Source organism: Xiphophorus maculatus, chromosome 17 (assembly GCF_002775205.1).
Source record: "Xiphophorus maculatus strain JP 163 A chromosome 17, X_maculatus-5.0-male, whole genome shotgun sequence".
Lineage (NCBI taxonomy): Eukaryota > Metazoa > Chordata > Actinopteri > Cyprinodontiformes > Poeciliidae > Xiphophorus > Xiphophorus maculatus.
Genome location: NC_036459.1, coordinates 8,089,810 through 8,111,041, shown reverse-complemented (window position 1 = coordinate 8,111,041; position 21,232 = coordinate 8,089,810). Strand labels below are relative to the sequence as shown.

The 21,232-nt window shown below is 36.6% G+C and overlaps 1 protein-coding gene across 7 annotated transcripts in view; it reads left to right on the top strand.

The window, feature by feature from the left end:
* Positions 1 to 317: 317 nt before the first annotated feature.
* Positions 318 to 21,232, top strand: part of magi2 (membrane associated guanylate kinase, WW and PDZ domain containing 2) — a 240,702-nt gene continuing 219,787 nt past the window's right edge. For all 7 annotated transcript variants that reach the window (XM_023349882.1, XM_023349881.1, XM_023349880.1 and 4 more), the window contains exon 1: positions 318 to 762. In XM_023349882.1, coding sequence (XP_023205650.1) covers positions 462 to 762 — 301 coding nt within the window. In that variant the 5' untranslated portion in view covers positions 318 to 461. The remainder of the gene's footprint in view (positions 763 to 21,232) is intronic.

Below are 21,232 nucleotides of genomic sequence, written 5' to 3'. Positions count from 1 at the left end.
ATCCTGAAGTTGTCGCAGTATGTTTTATAACATATTGTGGTAACAAACGCATTGATATTCCAGGTTTGTGGAAATTTACGGACTGTTGATGCATGGTTTTACAGTAGTTTCATTTTAAGTGTAAAATAAATAATTTTTTGCAATAATTTTACTTCAAATGTTGTAAAAATGTCGTAGTGTCTCTTCTAGACTGGTTTATTTCCTAGATATTTCTAGGAAATAGAAATAAGTGTATGGTGATAGTAGTATCTCCGAGTTATAGTGAACGCATCACAAGTTGAGCAGCTCAGTTATCCAAAACGCAGACTGATGATCCAGCTGCTGAACGCTGACATGGATACAACTGCGCCTTTCCACTGAAACGGGACGCGTTCCAGCGTGAACTGTGACGCCGCGGGGACGCAAACGGCGACGGGAAAACTTTTCCTTTTCTCTCACGACTGGACTCATGTAAACTCGCCATGTCCAAGACTCTGAAGAAGAGGAAGAACCACTGGACCAACAAAGTCCACGAGAGTATCCTTTGCAGGAATGAGGAGGGGGAGCTGGGGCTGGAGCTGAAGGGCGGCGCGGAGCGCGGACAGTTCCCGGTCATCGGCGAGCTCCTCCCGGGCAAAGCCGCATGCCACAGCGGGAAACTCCTCCAGGAGGATCTGCTGCTGGAAGTCAACGACACCCCGGTGGCCGGACTCACCACCAGGGATGTCCACGCTGTGGTCAAACACAGCAAAGACCCCGTGCGGCTCAAGTGTGTCAAACAAGGTAAGGCTTTAATTATTATTTTCCGACTTTCGCTGCAACTTTGGGGTGTCTTTTCTTCTCCTGACATCGCTCCTATTGTTCCCCAGAAACTGTTAACTCCTGCAGACTTTGTTATTTCTGCATCTCCGCGCTGAAGGAAACCATTCCCCGCTCTCTCTCTCATCTCGCTGTTTTTGAATGTTTGTTGTGTGTTTAGCGCCCAGAAGCGATAAGCGGTGGTTTTTCTTTAAGGGGGTGTGTTACAGTAGAAAACACAGATTACTGAAGCGCACATAAATCAGGGAAGAATGTAAATAAATAACCAGCGTCACACACCAGAAGACGTGTTTATAGTAATAAGACAAACAGAATGCAACCAGTGTTGTTTTGCTTCCACTGTGGCTGTTTTGAGCGTAACATTTTACCACATTTTGTACTTAAAGGTGTAAAATTCGCACCTTTGTTTTTATTTATAAGTCTGTGTTGTTTCTGTACATTTTGTGACATTGTTTTTTTGTTTTTTTTAAACTTCACCATTGCAAATATTCCGGGTTTTTTTCCTTCAAAATGTCACATTTTATTGTCGTCGAGCTGAAATATATAGTATTACAGTGATCACATTATAAGACATTATTCATTTCTCATTTTTATGTTTGTCAATTAGCATTTTTGGTTTCTATTGATGTGAAACTCCATCTAGAAAGCACACATATTGCTATTGCAATGTTTTCACACTGATGGCGGTAAGTTATGCTGTAGCCACGGCTGCCATCCATATTCAGACCCAACAAGCCGATTGTCGCAGCTGAAATCCAGATAAATCGAACCAGATTTTCTTATATTTTACTGTCCAGTTTTGGATAGCATGTGTTTTGAAGACCAGGGATGCAGCTAAATACTTTCTGGGATGTATACAGACACATCTCAAGGCAAAAACAGCTGTCAAATACAGAAAATGACGCCTAGAAATAATTATTCCTTTATCATTTTGGCGCCCCCTTTAGGGTGCCGCCCATATGCGACTCATATCTTGCACTTTTTGATGTTCACTAATATCTGAGATCAAATGACGATTATTCTAGTATTAGAAATTTGTCAAAAATGCACCTATATTAGTTTATTAAAAATGTTTAAGATAGTTTTTCAGTGTTTGCAGCTGAAACCAAATATTTACATAGATTGTATGAAGCAAAGGTTTTTTTTTTTCACAGTCTGACATAAAATCAGAGCAAACATTAGAGTTACTAAGTTTGGTCAAACTCTCCAGTTTTAGTTTCATCCAATCATAAAAAGCTGCAAACTATTATCAAACCTTTTCTGGTTTTTGTGCAGTAATGGCTTCTCCGTCTCTGAATGGCATTTCAGCTCATGTCTTCCAAGTCAATGACATCATTATTTAAAGGTACAGTAATGTTAGTGTGTGAAAATTTCAGGTTTTAAAGAAAGTTTCTGTGCAAAAAAAAAAAAAAAAAGTCATTGGTCTAAATTTTTCTGGCGTCTTGCAGAAAAATGTTTAGTCTGATTTAATGTCAGTGAAGAAAAACAGACTGTTTATCCCTTTTTAAAATTTTTTTTAAACAAATCATTATTTTTGCCTGCAATAATTAGAATTTTAGATTAAAATTTGCATTATTCTTTGCAGAGCCGGAATTACACAAATCCAGTTTGTGTTGCACCGGCTGCGATGAATTAGATTTGAAAATTGGAGGAAATCTGTTTGCCTCTTTTCCAACATGCTGCAGAAAACAAAAAGCGCGATAAAGTCACAGAAGTCTCCATGAGTTTAACACCGATTAGTTTGTGTTTGTTGTGTCGAGGTTTGCAGCTAAATACTCTGTTGCTAAAAAAAAAACCCCAGTGTAGGTCGAGTAGATTTTGCTAGGCTGGCATTATCTCGTGTCCTGTCACGGACGCTTCCCCTGCCTTTGATCTCTGCTGCTGATCAGCCTTGCTTTGTGCGCCGGTGCCAGGAGGATCTCTGGGATCTCATTTTGAGGTGAAAAATCTTTCAAAGCGCAATAAGAGGCTTTGGATGAAAGTGTCAGGCTGTGCGCGTGTGTTTGCATGTGCTTAGCATCACAACAGAGATTTATTCTAAAAGCACCCAAAGCTTATATCAAATCGATTTATTTATTTTTGTCCATGAAATGGTTACATGTTTCAGCAGCTGGAGAAGCGAGTGATCTTCTCCTCCAACTCTGCTCTTGTTTACTCGTTAAGACTGTTTATAGACTTCGATCTTATAAAAGGAGAAAAAGCAACAACCATAAAGCTGCTTGCAGATTTAGATGTTTTTCTCATCCAAGCTGAGATTCAGTGATTTCTTTTATCTATCTTAAGGTTTCTCTGAAGCTCAGCTACACTACTCTGTACTAACTTGCAGCTTAAATGCTTATTTTAGAGCTTAAAAAACACACCTTGATTTAGCTTTTCTTATGCATTAGCCTGATTAACTATGTAGCAAAACATTAAACTAATCAAGTTTCTATCGCATCTCAAAGAGAAGTAGGTTTTAATGACCTGTTGATGGTTTACGCTTAATAAAATATAAATTTTACATGAGTAGAACATAATCTATTTGATTTGAAATGATAAATTAAAGTAGTGTTTGTACGGTTGCAAAATATTTCTAATGCAAAAACATAACAGGAAAGTGTAATAGAGTGTTAGGGCCTCACTAAGAGAGGAATAAAATAAAATTACAAGAATAAATTTTTAATATTACAACTTATGACATTGTTCTTGAAATATTATGATTTTATTCTCATATTATTATGAATTTATTCTTGTATTATTTCGACTTTATTCTCAATTTTATTACTTCATTCTCTTACAAGTTTGTCATAATTTTATTATTTTTTCTTAGGGATCTAAAAGTGATAAAACAAGTGAAAATTTTAGGTTTTTACCTTAAACTTTGCTTGAAGTCACCATTAGCTATTTTATTCACTAACATTTTTTATGCATTTTAAATCCTGTGGTCGAAATCTCATTTTACTGACCAAGAATAAAGATTACTTTTATTGGCTAATTATAGGACACATACTACTCTTTTAACACTAGAACAGTAAACATATTATTGGTTGCTCCAACTAGTCGACTAGTCGATTCTTTACTATGACTTTTTGCGGAGCTCCACTAGTCGCAATCACGTGACAAAAATGATTTCTCCAAGACGATGAAAGAAGAGTTCATCTCCTCACCGAGTTAGAAGATGATGCTAATTGTATAAAAATGTAAATAATTTACGGAAGGAGTTCTGCAAACTCCAGGAAATGCTCCTGGAATGGGGGCGTTGTGGTTAGTGCGGCGCCTCGCATGTGGAGGCTGTTGACCGCGGCAGTCCAGAGCTCAACTCCCGCCCATGGTTAGCTTGGCACTTACCGCTCTCTTATCGGATTACTGTCAAATAAGTTGAACTAGTGACGAAAGAAATCTTTTTTAAAAAAAACTAAAATGACCGGAATAATGGTGCGTTCACACCTCATGTGTCAGGTTCATCTGGTTTACATTTAAAGTCTATGTGGAGGCGCGTCGAGGGCCCGTTGCGGCGTGTTTCGCCCGTCTAGCGTGGCGCAATTTGAAGCGTTTTGAGCGTTTGACATGTCAAGCGCGTCTGACAAATAGACCGACAACGGAAAACGACTAGAGCAATTTTGACCCATTTGATGGGCCTCCACATAGACTTTGAATGTAAACCAGGCACCTCTGGCGCGTGAAACCCTATTTGTAGAGTAAAATGTCAAGCGTCTAACTTCAAAGTGCTCGCTTGTCGAACTTGTTTTTGAAGCATGGCAAGCGTTGGCTGTGAACTCACCATAATGTGCAGCAACGCATCATGATGTCGCGCTTTTCATCCATCCAACTTTTTCTTCTGCCGTCTGCACGTCGGTTCGTCCTGCAAAGTCAGCGAGCCGCTGCTGAGTCAGCGGAGCGTCCTGCTGCGCGTCGGGACGGCGGAGCAGCAGAAGGCAGACGACCAACTTTGCTGCTGACGAATGAGTGCAGGATGATGTTCTGCTTCTTGTTCTTTTAATTATGCACGGCAAGGTATAAGTGGTATATTTTTGTCAATATTTGCTGTGAATAAAGCTAATGAAGCCTGTAAGTTGCTGTGACGTCACTGCGACTAGTCGACATCGACTCGACTTTTGTCATGTTGTAGTCGACTTTAAAAATATAAAGTTGTGCAACTCCTAAAACATATATATTTCTTCTGCCATTTTCCCCCTTTTTGAAGCATATTAACACTTTAAGGAGTTTTGGAACCAAAACTAAAAAAGCCAGTAGCTGCATATTTTAACAGGAAACCGTTGTCTTCCCCACAATTGAAAATCCAAGTCTTATTCCTGCTCTGAAACATAAATATAAGTGGAGTGTTTTTAAATTCTTGGCCATCATTAGCTTACATTGAGGTTGGGTTGTTTGTTGCTCTTTGGAGTGATCATTAGATTAGTTAGCAATCAAGACACAATTAGGATCTGTGCAAAGCAAAAAAAAAAAAAAAGGCTAAGACAACAAATAACATGATTTGGAGCTAAGCATCAAGAATACCGTCATGGATGTTGTGGATTTGATGTCATTAAAGAATAATGATGCACATTTTCTCAGTGACTCTCCTTGAGTTTGTATCAGGCAGTTGTTTACAATGGCACGAAGAGAAACTGTCACATCCAGAAGGCCCAACTTGATTGGAAGAAATAATCCAACACATTTCTTTTAAGAGGAAACTAAGCTGAAGGAAAACCTGAAGGCATCATTAAATGAAATGAATCTGATGAGCTAATGCATTTTGGAGGTAAACTGCCTTCACTTGGGTAAATCTATTAATCGATTTATTGAAATCATTGACTAATTTAGTCAACCAATCAATCAAATTTTATTTGTATAGCACATTTCAGCAGCAAGGCATTTCAAAGTGCTTTACATCATAACAAACACAGAATCACAATGCAATATAGAATCAATCATTAAGTCAAGTTACATCAATAAATTTGTAATTGATTACATTTCAAATGCAATTCTAAACAGGTGGGTTTTCAGTTGAGATTTAAAAGAAGTCAGTGTTTCAGCTGTTTTACAGTTTTCTGGAAGTTTGTTCCAAATTTGTGGTGCATAGATGCTGAAAGCTGCTTCTCCTCGTTTGGTTCTGGTTCTGGGGATGCAGAGCAGACCAGAACCGGAAGACCTGAGAGGTCTGGAAGGTTGATACAATAACAGCAGATCTTTAATGTATTGTGGTGCTAAGCCGTTCAGTGATTTATAGTAATCAATTAAATGGAGTATACAGATTTAAAAAAGACTAAATGCTTCAAGAACATACTGAGTTTTTCACTTGTTGATTTTAAATGACCTTTTAGTTGCAGATGCATCCTTTCCTTCATCAAGCCTTCACAAAAAGGATGCTGTGATATTTTATTTTTCTTTTTAAAAAAGGAATTAAATTTAGTGTATTTTTGTTTCAAATGTTTTATAAAAAATGTTAAGTGGTTAAATAAAAAATCAGCAGTATGTGCCATTTTTAATCCGATTAATCGTCAGAAGAACTGATTAATCGATTCATCAGTTGCGGCGATCAAATAGTTAAAAGTTGATCTCTTTCACAAAAAATTCACAAATCTGCAAAGACGAGACAAAAATAAAATGGAGATAATTTTAATTCATCATGTGATTATTTGATTTATTGCTCACTGCAACAAGTTTGGAAAACAATCTTAGTGTGTGAACTGCTTCAAATTTAAACTATTACTGTTATTGTAAGAAATTATTTTTGGATCTTGCTTATGCCAGAAAACCAACCACGTTAAATTAAATTAGCTTTTCTATTACTGATGAGGAGATATCTAAAATATTTAGATATATTAGGAACTTCTTGATGGCTATGAAGTGTTTTTTCTAAACTTGCTAGTAAATAAAAATATACACTTTTAAAATTGTGTATGCATACATGGAAGCATATAAGGAAATTAAAAAAATAAAGATAATAAAATAATAATTAAATGCATAAAAATATAAAGGAAAAACTCAAAAAATTCTTTAAAGGACTAAATTACTTTGATACAAATAAATGGACAAAAACCTCTGGCCAGAATTGCAGATTTTTTAATTTTTAAAAAATATTCTAGATGTTTGCAGTACATATTATTAGCCGCTGGTATCTTTGTGGTTTTTGTTTTTATCAAACAAGCTCCAATTAATCAGATTTTCTAAAAAAAAAAAAAAAGTATTCATAATTGTCTTAAATTGAAAATTAAACCTCATTTGCATTAATATTTGTAGCACCGCTGTTGTGATTGTAAGAGGCATAAACCAATAATAAAATGTTCCTGCGTATGTTGCACTAACCAATCAAAACAACAGTTAACAAGGCCACAGGTTGCTATTATTTTATAAGCATAACAAATCTCTCTTTACTCAGTCTTATCCTTGAGTTAACTGCAATAACGCATCTAGCAAAACACGAAGATAACTTAGTTTTATTCTTAGTCTCCTTCACTGACGTCTGCAGAGTTTTTATTCCGGCTCCAGTCGGGCTCTACACGGAGAAGCTCTTCCTGCTGCTGTTCTCCGCTGTGCGGCTGAGACCCGCGCTCTGACCGAGGCGTCGCGCTAAGTGCTGCTGGGGTGCAGCAGGTAAGAGCAGACGTTTCCAGGTTGGCCCAAGGCAATCGCTGTGCTTGCTGGGTGCCCACTCAGAGTTTGGCTGCAGCCGGCAGAAAGTCATTACAGCAGGCTGAGCGGCAGGAGCCGGCCATGGCAGCACCTCTTGAGTTTTAAAAGGCTGTTTCCAGCTACCAGCGGGACTCTGGTGACAGCTTTCCTGCTTGGTCCGTAAGTGGAGCACTTAGGTTGTCAGTGAAATGTCTTAGGAGAGAAATATTGCCATGAAAGCAGGTAACAGGCGGCGATGTTGAACAATCGGTTTGTGGGACTTCTGCAACGCAAATGTGAAACAATGGATTTTTAAAACGTAATAGAAGAAATGACAACCATTGTCAAGTCCTGTGCAGCTTCCCTGTTCCTTTTGAATGACATCCCACAGTGTGACACTGCTACCACCGTGCTTTATCAGTGGGATGATGTGTTTAGTGCAGTGGTGTTAAACTCTTTTTCATTTCGGCTGATGCTTATGTTCCCAGCATCTTCCAGTTTTTCAAGTTGTGCCTGTGTTATTGAGCAACACAGGAGACAATAAACGTCTTCATAGGTAGGTCTGTGACAATCAATGAATCAATTAATCGCATATAAATTAAAACATTTGTATGTTGCTGCATAATAATGCAAGAACACATTCGCAAAGATTGATAAATTTTAAATCCTAACGAAGTTTTAACACTGGAACTGGAAGACATTTTAAATATTGACAATAAATTAAATAAATTATAAAGTCTAAACAAAATTGTCCTTCAATAATAGATTTAGTTGAAGCAAAAGCACCAGACTGAAGACTTTTATCATCCAGTTTTTATTAGACAGACAGAAAAGCTATAAATAATGCCAATGGAAATGATTGAACTCATTTTAATTTATCATGTTATTAATTGATTTATTGATCACCATGACAGGCCTATTTATGACTGCTTGTCAAAAATCTCGACTGTCTTGTTATCACAGCCAAACCTCCACTTTCCAGTTCATCAATAATCTTTTTCCATGAACACAACAGACATGAAGTAGCTTTAGTTTCCTAATGAAATGTCAGATCACCTGCTGATTCTCTGAGTCACTGTGTGTTTGTCTGTTCTTCACAACTTGGAAAAACAACAATGCTATTTGTTTTAAAAATTTTTCTTTTTTAAACAAAATAATCTCTGCGGAAGCAGCTCAGTTTAAGATGAAGCTGTTCTGGACGCTCCGCCGTGACACAGTGCGAGCTACGCAGGGAGAGCGAGCGTTTTACGACGGCGCCAAGTTAATGACGTGTGTCCAAGTAATGCCTTGATGGATGTGGGTGATGATGGGTTTGGACCCGTCATTTGAAACATGGGACGGGGCGATCCCTGACAACTTGTGTGCAGTTTGACACACTTGCTGCTGTCGGCAGCGCAGTAATGATTCCTGCAGTCAGACTCATCTGTCATCTTGTCAGAGTCCCACTGAGGGTGTAAAGTTGCACCAGCGATTGCAGCACAGATAGTGTGGCACATACACACACACACACACACACACAGCCGTTTGGAAAGATGCTGTGCTCCAGAGTGTGTGTGTGTGTTTGCATCCCTGGAGCTTTCGTTCCACTTACCACATCCTGCCCAATCATGCTTGACAGAGGCTCAGTGGTTGTCTCTCAGGACAGTTATGACCATACAGTAGCCACCAGCTTCCACACACGTTGCAGTTTTTCTCTTCTTGTCGATATCAGCCAGCTGTTTAGGTGGTAAGTAGAGTGAGCGGCCAAAAGCGGTGGATTTTATGTCTGTGTGTTGCAGATGGTACCAACTTTCAGCAGTGTTTGTCTTGGTTTCAATTCGGAGTGCGCTATATTGACGATGTACAGTAGAAACGATAGAAATTTAGACTACGATAGAGATCTGTAGTTTACCGGCTAACTGCGGTAATGCTTGTGGATGATGTAACCGGCTAGCATCAGAACAGAACAAGCGGAAAGCAACGTGGCTGAGATAGCAAGGGAGGAACTCGTTAAAAAGGCAGGTGGAAAAATGGAAATTATCAGGACCTGGTTCGGGTTTAACCTACGAGGTCTTACCGCGACGCTGTGAAGGAGCGCAGCAGATGTCAGACAGCAAGGAAGCAAGGGATAAAAGCACACACAGGATCGGTGCCACTCCAGCCAGAACGTGCATGAGAAAAGGCTCGCCGAGTCCATTGGACCCTGTTTCTTACCCCTCCTGCCGTATTAGCGCCACGCTCGGGAGGAGAGCAGCAGATGTCACGGTCGGACAGCAAGGAAGCGTCTTGGGGCGGGGTGACGGTCTTTCCAAAACCATAAAAATAAAACCTCATAAAAGCGCACAGAGTAAAAAACGCATGTAATTCTTTGTTCGTTTCTATTGTACATTTTATACAAATCATATTGTGATATATATTATTACCACCATCCGTCGCAATATATATTGTGACATGAATTTTATGCCATATTGCATAAAATGTTTGACTATTGTCATGAAGTCTCATTTGGTCAATAGCACTTTTAATGCAAAGTTAAGACTTTTAATGGACTTTTAAAGCAAGTTTTAATGCAACTTAGATTTAAAAGTGTCATTATTTACCAACCAATGCAAAGTTTACACTTGTAATTCAACTTTTAATGCAACTTTGCATTAAAAATGTCATTGTTTACCAAATAGCACTTCATGACAACAGTCATAAACATTTATAAAGACGGTGTTATGACTGTCTTATGCACAACCCTTCAAATAAAGTGTTACCACTTATTTTATTTAGCACCGTTTACAAATATTATTTTCAATCAAATCCTTACTATTTAAATCCTTTTTAAATCCTTAAAATGGATTTAAGTTCCTTTTTAAATCTGTCATCTTCTCCTGTTGTTTCCTCAAACATTTGCTTAAAAAACATTTCAGGTTAAATGTTTACTTCTACAGAGCAGACTTGTTTCTAGATATGAGGTAAGTGATTATTGTAGCATTTTTGCAGAGAGTCTGAATTTTAATGAACAGCAGAAAAGCTCATGCAGTATCTTGTTAGCGGATGTTTTGACAGTTAAGCTGCCAAAGCAAACGTTGTGTGCTATTTTCAGCGTTAGACAGTGACTGATTCTTTTACATCAAGCTCTATATGCAGGTAATGTTGCTTTGAGTATCTGTGTGTGTGACATTTATTTAACAAGAACACTTGTTTGCTAAGCAGCTTTTTTTCCAGATCTCAGTGATGTCTCTTTACTTCAGAAATGTGTTGGCAACACATCACTGCTGTCAAGTTGTTTTTCTTCTTCTCTGTCAAATCCACCCAAATTCAGAAAGTGGAACAGCGCACAGTGAGCAACGTGCAGCCAGTCAACCCACAGTTCAACTTAAATGACCTCCAGCTGCTTGTGGCATGAATATAAATGGGATATTTTCCAGGGAAGATATTGGTGAAGGTGAAATTGGTTGAAGGGAAAACGAACTCTGTGCCCCCAGGCAGTTATTGCTGATTCACCAAAAAGGCGAAGATCGATATTCTGCGGCTGACGCTTCAGGGTTGGTCCGACTTTCTCTGCTCGTCTTTTCATCAAACAGACTTTTTATGTTCAATTTGGTTCATTAACCTTTAAGTTTGGGAGTGGAGATTAGGTGAGGGCTTTTTTTGTTTTGTTTTTTATTTAACAGAAGACGATTTATGCCACTGGAAAAAATATTTGACTTTAATCTCAAAATTCAGACTTTTCTCAGAGAATTCTGATTTGTTTTTTGGTTTTTTTTGAGAATTTTGATTTGTTTTTTGTTTTTTTGAGAATTTTGATTTGTTTTTTGTTTTTTTGAGAATTCTGATTTGTTTTTTGTTTTTTTGAGAATTTTGATTTGTTTTTTTTTTTTAGAATTTAAATTTTTTTTAGAATTCTTTTTTCTGAGAATTCAGTTGTTTGTCTCTGGATTGACTTTAACCTTCTGAGGTCGCTTGATCGATTATTAAATTAGCTTACTGTTACAATAATTGATTAATCACAATTGATCCAATTAATTGTTTCAGCCCTATAGAAGATGTTTCTTTGCAGTACGGCATAAACAAAGCTAATGGTATTTGTATTATTCTTACTCATTTTATGACCATTTACTTGTATTCATTAGAGAGGTGAATGTACAAAATAAAGCAGACATTAAATTATTCTCCAAACAGGATCATTAACACACACAATACCATACAGGCAATAAAGACCCTTAAACTCCTTCAAATTGAAATTATTGACTGTTGGCGACTGGTCAGCAGCGCACGCTACGGCAATTAGAGGAGCAGTGGATTACATGCAACAAGCACAGAGCAGAAATGATGATGTAAACCTGATTTATTGATCCCGGTGGAGTGTGTTCACTGTGCAGGACGGAACCGGCGGAGCAGCAGTTTCAGACAACTTAAAGTCTCTGCAATCAGATCGTAAACTGGACTTCGATTTTCCGCCCGCCCGTATAGATCCTGCAGGGAGCTGCGAGACGCATCATTAGCATGTGCATTCAATAACTGTCTCTTTATAACAATCCATGCAATAACATCGCCATGCATTGAGCACATCTGTCTCACTCCGTCTTCCTGTGATGATTTGTGATCCTAACAGTATTTCAGCCGTGAGCGAGGTCACCTCCAGCTGCTTCAAATCAGCCCACATATTTACTGCTGGGACGTTTTCACATGTTGTTGTTTTCTAACTCCCCCACTCATTTCATCCCAACTGAAACTGACCCACGTTTTAAATGGGTTTTTGCAAACTTGTAAAGTAAAACAACATAATCAAGCTAATGCAGTAAATTAGTCGGCGATTATTTCAATAATCGATTAATCAAACCTAATCAGATTAATCGGTTAGTTTATTGTGCCTTTGGGATTTTCACCAGGAAATATAAAACTGTTTTAAAGAATTTTTTTTATGAGCTCCAAAATTCAAACATTGGCAAGAAAAAAAACTTTAAAAGTTTTAGATCAAGCAAAAGACATTTTCTAGATAAAACTGAGCTTCAAAAGTCAAAGATTTACTGAAATCTTCATGTATTTTCTACAAAGATGTTGCAAATTTTTCTGAGCTTGTACAGTCCAATATATGCAGCCTTTGGAAATGTTCTTTTCATTTTTTTTCCCACTTTTGGGCCTCAGAAATTTTTACGTTTTTTATTTTTCTCTCAAATTTCTGAGATTAATCTTAAAATTTTTCTTCTTTTTTGCCAATTTATAGCCTTTTGAGCTCGTAAATCTTCTTTTTTCTAGAGAAATTCTGAGGGTAGTCTTTTTGGTGAAATTTTACTACATTTTTTATGTACAATATTCCTAATAATTTGTTGTAATTTCTGCTGTAAATCATGCATGTAAGGCAGGGGTGTCCAAACCTTTTGTTTAGTTACAAATGAGAAAGGAAACTTATTTGATTTCTAAGTGCCAAAAATGTGCTTCTTTTATAACTTGGATATGTATATTTTGTAAGTTGTTTTCCAAGTAACAATCAGGAAATAGAAAGTAAAACTGTCTGATAAACTTTCTTGCAGACACATACTGCTTGTGTTGTTGTAGCCCAAAGGCAGCAGTTCTGTTTGTGAACCACAGGGAGGTCTGAAGGGAATAAGGCAGCCGTCTGGCTTCTCATCCTCTTCATCTCTGCAGTCTGCATGGAGTTGCAGGTATTCCCCAGAAGGTATGCAGTAATTAAGAATGAGGTCAGGGGAGTGTGTGGACGCTATCCGGTTTCCTCCAAAGCAGCAAACCGTAAGGAGTTGGAAGCAAAGCGTTGCCAGATCCCCCCCAACAATTAAGAAAAACGCCCCTTCATTCCTCTCTTTCCTGCCGTCCGATTGGTCTCCATCATGACTTTTATTCCTTTCTTTGAGCCGGTTCTCTCTCTGCACCATTCATCGTGTTTTCATTGTAGAGAGGAAGATGTTTGCAGAAAGAGATTCAGAGAATGAGGGGAAAATGCAAAGTCGGCCATTGTCCTTTTGGTAAACGTACTCATTTAGTGTTGATGAGGTTTGTTCAATATGTACTTAGAACTGCATAAAACGGACATTATGGGAACTAATCATGGCCTACAACAGGGGTGTCCAAAGTGTGCCTTTGTCTACCATCTGCAGGTCAAGAAGGATAAAAAAAATTTATGCAACTTTTTGTTTTTAAGGTAAAAATATTTCAGACATTTTCTTACAATGGAAAACACAAAGTATTTGTTTTCTTTTATAATGAGTTTATATTTATCCAGAGTCTTTTAATTTAACTTATTAAAGTTGGATAAAAATACCAAACATTTTGAAAGAGAGGGACTCGCATTGTGTTTTTAAAACTCGGAGTAAATTTATTAAGTCATAAAAAATTGTGTTTACTTTTTGAATCTATCCCTTAACGACAAAAAAATAAATCGGTCTACTTTATTTGCTTAATTTTATTTATTAGTTTTTTTTGTTTCTTCTACCCTGAAGTAATTTTAACTTGATTATTTTGACCAATGTGACAAAACATTTGGATTTACAACAGAACTTGTGATTACTTGTTAGGACCATCATAGATGAAAAAAATTAGTAAATTTACACCAAAGAAATCTCAGAAATTTTGAGACAAATCGCAGAAATTTCTGAACTCAAAAAGTTGGAAGTTGGCAAGAAAAAGCTGAGAAATTTTAAGATTAATCTCAGAAATTTTCTAGAAAAATGTAGAAATTTTCTGAGATTCAAAAGTTGAAACTTTTTTACTTTATATCTGAAATTCTCCAACATTTTGATAGAAAATATGTGAAGTCAATCTCAAAACTTGAAGTTTTTTTTTTGTTTTTTTTTTTGAGCTAAGAAATCTTCAAGATTTTCCTAGAATTTTTAAAAAAAATTAATTTTAAAACTTCTGAGCTTTTTTATGTTTGAGAATTCTCAAATTTTTTTTAGTTTTCTGGCAGAAATTTACTCATCCCAATATGCCGTCGTAACAAATCCCTTAAAATGTTATTTTACCGTATTTATTTTATCTATTAGACCTAATTTCTCATGTCTTGTTGGCATTTATTTTCTGTTTTAGACTGCCCTGTTGACTTTGATCTGATCAGCTAATGCTAAAGCTGATGCCTCTACTAGCTGCTTCTTCAATCTGACTGACCGTTTTGTAAACACCCCTCATTTCTTGGGGCAGATTGTTTGAGTTTAGCTCTGCCCAGTTCACTCTTTCGGCCATTATGATGAGAAATGAGTCCCTATTATTCCAACATGAAAGCACCGATTGTTATTCTAATTAGGCGTGGTAAATGAGCGCTGCATTGCTAAGCTTCCTTTCTATCTCTCCACCAGTTTTTTCCACCTAATCTCCCTGCTGCTTCCTGATCCACTTCCTCCTTGCCTCACTTCCTGTGTCAGTCTATATTGTTGATATTGTCTGTTTGATGAAACACCCAGCAGCACCCATACGGTTGTAGTTTTGTGCCAGATGGTATAGAGTTGATGCCATTGGGCAAGATGACCCAATGATGTAATAAAATCTATGCTAGAAAAGGTTTTAGAGTGCGTCAGTTTTACTTCGATGGAAAATGGAGACAAAATTGACTGAAAATGGGAGTTTAACAGTTTTGTAATAGTTGTATCATCTTGATTTTGCATTTGTAGTGTCAAAATAGTTGTGAGAATCAATTTAGGTGTTTACTCTGGTTTGAACTTGTGAATCAGTGCAGCCGGTTCTCTGGAACATGTTGATTTAAAGTTTTCTTTTTGCTCTAAGTGGAGAAAGATATTCCTTCAGTTCAAATGCATCTGTTGTGGCAGATGGATGCTAAAGCTACTGCTACTAAAAACTAAGGAACTGGATGCAAAAAAACACCCGACATTTAAGAAAGTTATAAAAGAAACAACAGTGTGATTTCATTTTCTACAATGAGAGGAAAACGGACCAGTTTTTTGCTCTATTTAGGACTTCCGGTCCTAAATAGAGATCAAATTTTGTTCATCTCTACTCTTAAACATGACAACACCACTTTTTCACTTTAAAGTTGCCCTAAAACCGAAAAGCTTTTCCCAGATGGAAAATCTTTTTGTAACCAAGCAACAACTGCTGGTGCTCTTTGGCACTAGAGAGAATAAAAAAATGCCAATTTTATGATGGTGGAAGGTTGGCAGTTTATGGCAACTCAGAGGGAAGGAGGACAGATGCACTGCATGTCTGGAGAAATGTAAATCTCTGCAGTAAACAACAGTGGGACACATTTTTACATAACTCTTCATATTAATACAGTGTGACGTCATGTGCGCAACATCTCGCCCCATCTCTCTGCTGGAGGGCTAAAAGCTGCTTGCTACAATGACTAGCATTCAGTTTTAGCTGCTAAGTTATCAATATAACGCTCAAAATCTTAAATGTACGCCTGATATGCAAAAGAAAAAGGGACATAGTGCTTTGCTACTAAATGTCGATGCTAAGACAACTAGATTTCAATAGTTTTAATTAAGAAAAAAAAAAGAGGAATAGGGAAGTAGTTCAGTTATGCTAGCTTGACTATGAAGACCTTAACATGTAGATGTGCTGTGGAAATCTCTGCGTTTCGGTTCAGTTAAAAAAATGTAAAAAAACGTGACCAAAACACCAGCTCTGACAGATCATCAGTAGAGCAGGTGTTTAAATTAGCCGCTATGTTAGCCTAGCTAATAACAGCGGTAGCTAATCTACCGCAGCGATCACTTTTAAATAAATGCAAAATAAACGTCAAGCCTAAAACCATATAACTGTAACGGATTGAACGTTCTGTTCTTTGTTTGGAAAATGTTTGAGTGTTTTTTGATGATCAATCCTGATTCATGACGTATCAGGTACATGACGTGGTGTTGGTGTCAGTTCTTATGGGAGCCAGTCTGCGTGTAGCGTAGCTAAAAGAGCGAGAAAGAAAGTGTTTTTGAGTTGTTTTTTAATGGTTTTTTTCTGTGTAATTTCTCCCTTCACTGTGGTGTAATGCACTAAATTAGTAATATCTAAATCTCCAGGTTTCATGTAGTTAACCAAATCGTTCTACAGCAGCAGTGCAGCTGTGGATGGCATGTAAAATTATCGTCTTTTTTCCCAGATATTAAAGTTTACGGATATAAACAACAACTTGCAGCGGGCTGATATGCTGTCTTAATTTTTCTGACATGAATTTACACACTCTTTATGTCTTGCAAGCACTTTATTCTCTGCAGAGTAAATGAAAAAAAGTATAAAACTAACACATGCACGTAATATTAGAACTTGAAGGCTGATCCTCCTGCTCCAACCATGTTTTCTTATCGGCATGCCAATACTGTTAGCTAATCTCTGCATAAACAAACGCCACACACACTCCTCCTCTCTCTTACTACTTTATGCAGTGGATACGGTTTGTTTTTGTGTGTGTAAAGTTGCAGTAGTTGCAGATTGACTGTACAGCAGTGGCCCTGTGTGCTAATGGGGTCAAACAGATATCCAGAGCTCCCTAAACGACTCTGTCCAAGGAGGCATTCCAAGTCGGCCGCTGTGCTGCCTGCAGGCGTTTCTGTTTGTTGGAGGAAGCTGTTTACTGTGGTTTAGCAAATTATCATAACAGCTTTGCTCCAGGCTTATTCAGGGTCTTATGTTCTGACACTACTACAAGAAATACTTCAATTCGAATTGACCTTCAACCTTTAAAGCTGCAGTACATAACTTTTGTATGTACTGCTTCTTTTTTTTTTTGCATAATTGTTAGAAATGTTCCTATGTCATGATAATATATTATGAAATTGATAATCTGTGAAAAAAAATCAAGTTCCTTTCAGCGCTGTCAATCATGCTCGTGCAGGCGCTGCTCACAATCTATTGCCAGATAACTCCAAAACTTTGCACCTCCTGATTAATGAGTTTTGGCTAGTTTAAATGAATTTAAGTTAGGGCCACTGAAAGAAAAAACTGACTTATTTTTCTCAGAATTCTGATAATCATCTGAGATCAGAAATCTGAATTATGAGATTAAAGTTTATTAAACCGGTCACTGCTGATTTTTAATATGTTTGCTTCTTATAGTCCTTATTTTTATATCACACCAGCAAACTTTAATGAACAAAATCTGAGATGGAATTAAAGATAAATATTGGAAATAGTGCTGAAAAAAGTAATCGGATTAATCACGATTAATCAATTAATGAAACAATCAACTAATTTAGTCATCAATTAATCGCTAACTAGAATATGTAGACTCAAAAAAGACCATTTGCTAAAACAATATATTTAGAACAGTGAGTAAGCCAAAACTGTACCAAAAACACATACATTTTGGATTTAAGATGGAGATTTTTTATTTCAAATACACTAAAGACACATCATGTTTTTGTCTTGCAAACAATAAAATGTTTTTTTTCTCATTTAAAAATGATTTTTTTTTTTGTTTATTCATATTTTAACATATTTCTATTCTATGAAAAGGCTTACATGGCTAAAATCTGTAAAATTTCTGACAATTAATCGATTAATCGTCAGAAAAATTTATAGAATAACCGATTACTAAAATAATCACTAGTTGCAGGCTTACTTGGGGTTATACATGTCAAAGCTACACAATGATAAAATGACTTTTGGAATATTCTGGTTTGTTCACTACCACTTAACCCTAATAGATAATCGATTAATCATTAAAAATCATTAAAAGCCATGATTAATCGTGATTGATCGATTATTTATTAGGGTTAGGTGTGTGATCCTGTATTTTTACTCCTCCTCTTCGCTGGAGTCGGAAGGAGCAACAGTTGCTGGAACGCAACTGAAACAAAAACAATAGAAAGTCAGAGCTTATGACAGATGTGCGACCTCGTCTGAAACGGTCCACAGAACCTCTGGTGCTCTACAGTTTCACATATTTTCAAAGAGCCGATCCGGCAAGAGTTTGCATCTCAGCAGTAAAGAGCCGGCAGCAACGACGTCTCGAGGTTAAACGACAAACATCTGTTCTGACAAACGAGGGAGATTTTTCTCTCTGCACCTCTGAAGCAGATTTAAGGCTTTATTAAGGAAGTGTCGGCACAAGGATGTGTTTCTTTTGCTATAATTTTTGCTTTATGTTTAGTAATTAAAAGAAAAATTCTCCTTGGATATCACAGTGTCATCGGTTCGCTACATCAGAGGTTTTTAGGGCATGGAAATGTTCTTTATTTTTAATTCAGTCAGTTTCTAAGCAAGCACACAATGGTTATTTCAGCAGACTTTTCTGTGATGGTGGCAGGAATTACAATTGATGCTGATGAAGGATCAGGCAGCCATGTGGGATTAAGCTTGGGGCTTTTTTTGTATGACTGATGACTTTTCTTCTGGCCCAGATGGCCTCACCGGGGTAACAAAGTGGCAAAAAGTTCAGAGATGTAAAAACGATCCATTCTGTCGCTCTTCCTCCTAAATGAGCAGATTAGTCTGACAACATGCAACTAGAGGCTGTAAAACCATTAAAGGCTGAGATAAACAACATTGATTTACTATTCTGGGAAGAAGTTTGTTTGCTCTTATCAGCAGCATGAATGGTATCTTTTTTTTTTTTTTTTCTCTTACTGATTTATTTGAACTAGTGTTGAAACGATTAATCGTGATTAATCCATTATTGCTATGAACTAATTTAGTTGTTTAAAGAATAAAAATTTTAAATAAGTACATAAGCCAAGAATGTAGAAAGTATTTTTGCACTTAAGATAAAAAATAAACTTATTTGTTTATCTGTTTTACCCAAAACTCCTTTAGTTGCACTTTCAGCTTCACCTGGTCAAATTCAGTAAAAAAAAAAGAAGAAAAAAGTTAAATCTGCTATTAAGCGCATTTTCTATCAAATTATTAATCCCTTAATCAAATTGCAATTATGGGAATACGTTTGTTTGCTCTTATCAGCAGCATGAATGTTATATTTTTGTGGGTTTTACTGATTTATGTAAACTAGTGCTGAAACGATTAATCGTGATTGATCCATTATTTCAATAATTGTCAACTAATGTAGTAATCAAGTAATCATTAACTGCAGCATCCAGACTCAACTGAAGGATAATTGTTGAAATAACAGCATTTTTAAATGAGTAAATAAGACAAAAATGTAGAAAATATTCTTGGCTTATATAAATTAATAAACCAACTTTATTTTATTAATTTTGTAGTTGTAATGGGACAATATGTGAAAAATAAAACGTAATATTTTTTTTGCCTAGCCTTTTTTTTTTTAATCCTTTCATTATATAAAAATACCAAAAGTATCAGTGCAGTCCTCGGTTTTGTGAATAAATTGACCTCGACTTGTTGCCATCATTAGATTGTGTCTTTTTTTTTTTTAAGTGATACAAAATCTCATTCTCTGCAAACTCGACAGAATAAATTGTTCCGAGTAAAATCGTAAAATGTGGGTAGGATTTCCAGATTTACTCATGTTTGTCATATTGAGACAAAACTGAAAATGGTACTAATTACAGAGTCTTGGCAAAAAGAGTCTGCCAATCTGACTCAATGGAAATGTTGTCAGTCAAAATGTGTCGCCTCATTCTTTATAAACTTTGACTCTTTTTCTACTTATTGAATGGTTTTGCATCCAAAACAATTTACATTTCAATTTTATTGAGTTTTTTTTATCTCCAAATTCCAGAAAATAACTTATACTTGCCTGACAGTTTCTTCTTATCGACGCTGTTATTAAGGCTAAGGGAGAAATTGTAATTTTATGCTGATATCAGCAGGTTTTGCTCAGCTTTGCACCTAATAAAACAAGGGAGCGAAGGAGGAAATTCTGTCCTGCTGACAGTGAATCTTGCATTAAGAGGCTGCAGGAGAAGTTAAGTGTGATGAAGCATGTTTGTATATTGTTTCTTCACCTCTCATTTAGCTTGTGTTAATGCTAATTAGAAAATAACGGCATGCAAATTTGCTTAATAGTCCATCAGGCTGTTATTTTACTTCCTGAACAACGTTAGTTAATGAAATCATGTGACAAGCATCAAGAATATTTTCATTTGAAACACAAACTGATTTACTGCCTTTGTTCTGCTTTTGCCATTTACTGAAATAAAAAATGTTTCCCTAAATCTATTGGCCGGTTAAATAATTTCATTTTGAACTGGGCAATATCCCTGAAAAGCGATATACATATTTCCTATCAGTCAATATTGACAATTATTGAGTAGTTTGTTTTTTGTGTGTGTCTGGTGAATTTGTCATTCAGTTGGTAGAAAATCCAGAAATTTTACTTAAGTAAAAGTAAAAGGTACAGCATAGTGAAGATACTCCTCAAAGAATAATAATAAAAAAAGTTAAGTAAATGTAACTGAGTTAATTTAACTAGTTATGTAACTCTGACCAATACCAATCATCTTTTTAACCCCTTGAGGCCTAAACTTTAAATTTCCACCTGGATACTTTTGCTTATTTTAATTGTACGAAGTTCTTTAATTGTCCTGTGAGTAAATATTTTTGCCCATTTCTCCATAACAACTGGAACTTTCAATATCTAGCGGTTATTTTCGCAATTTACTTTCTGAAACGGTGGAAGTGAAATTACCGTAATTACCCGATATTGGCTGGAAAGCGCAACGTCTCCCCTTTCCGAAACCGTTGGAATATTTCAGATAACCCAAAGTGTCGCAGAGTTACGGTACTGCAAAGTTGGCTTGGAAAAATACCAAGTATTTTTACCAGTACCAAGTAACCTTCTCTTAAAGAGACATTTCTTCCAAACTTCAGCTTTTTCTTTTAACATCCAATGTCGGTTCGTTATTCTTCCATCAGAATTCGACACCGTCTCTCGCCTTGCACCCTCACTTATAGAGATAAGCATCTGTTAAATGCTGTGAATTCAGATGTAATATTTTGTTGCTAACCCGAGCCTTCAATATTTACTCTGCGCTCCATCAGTAACTGCTCC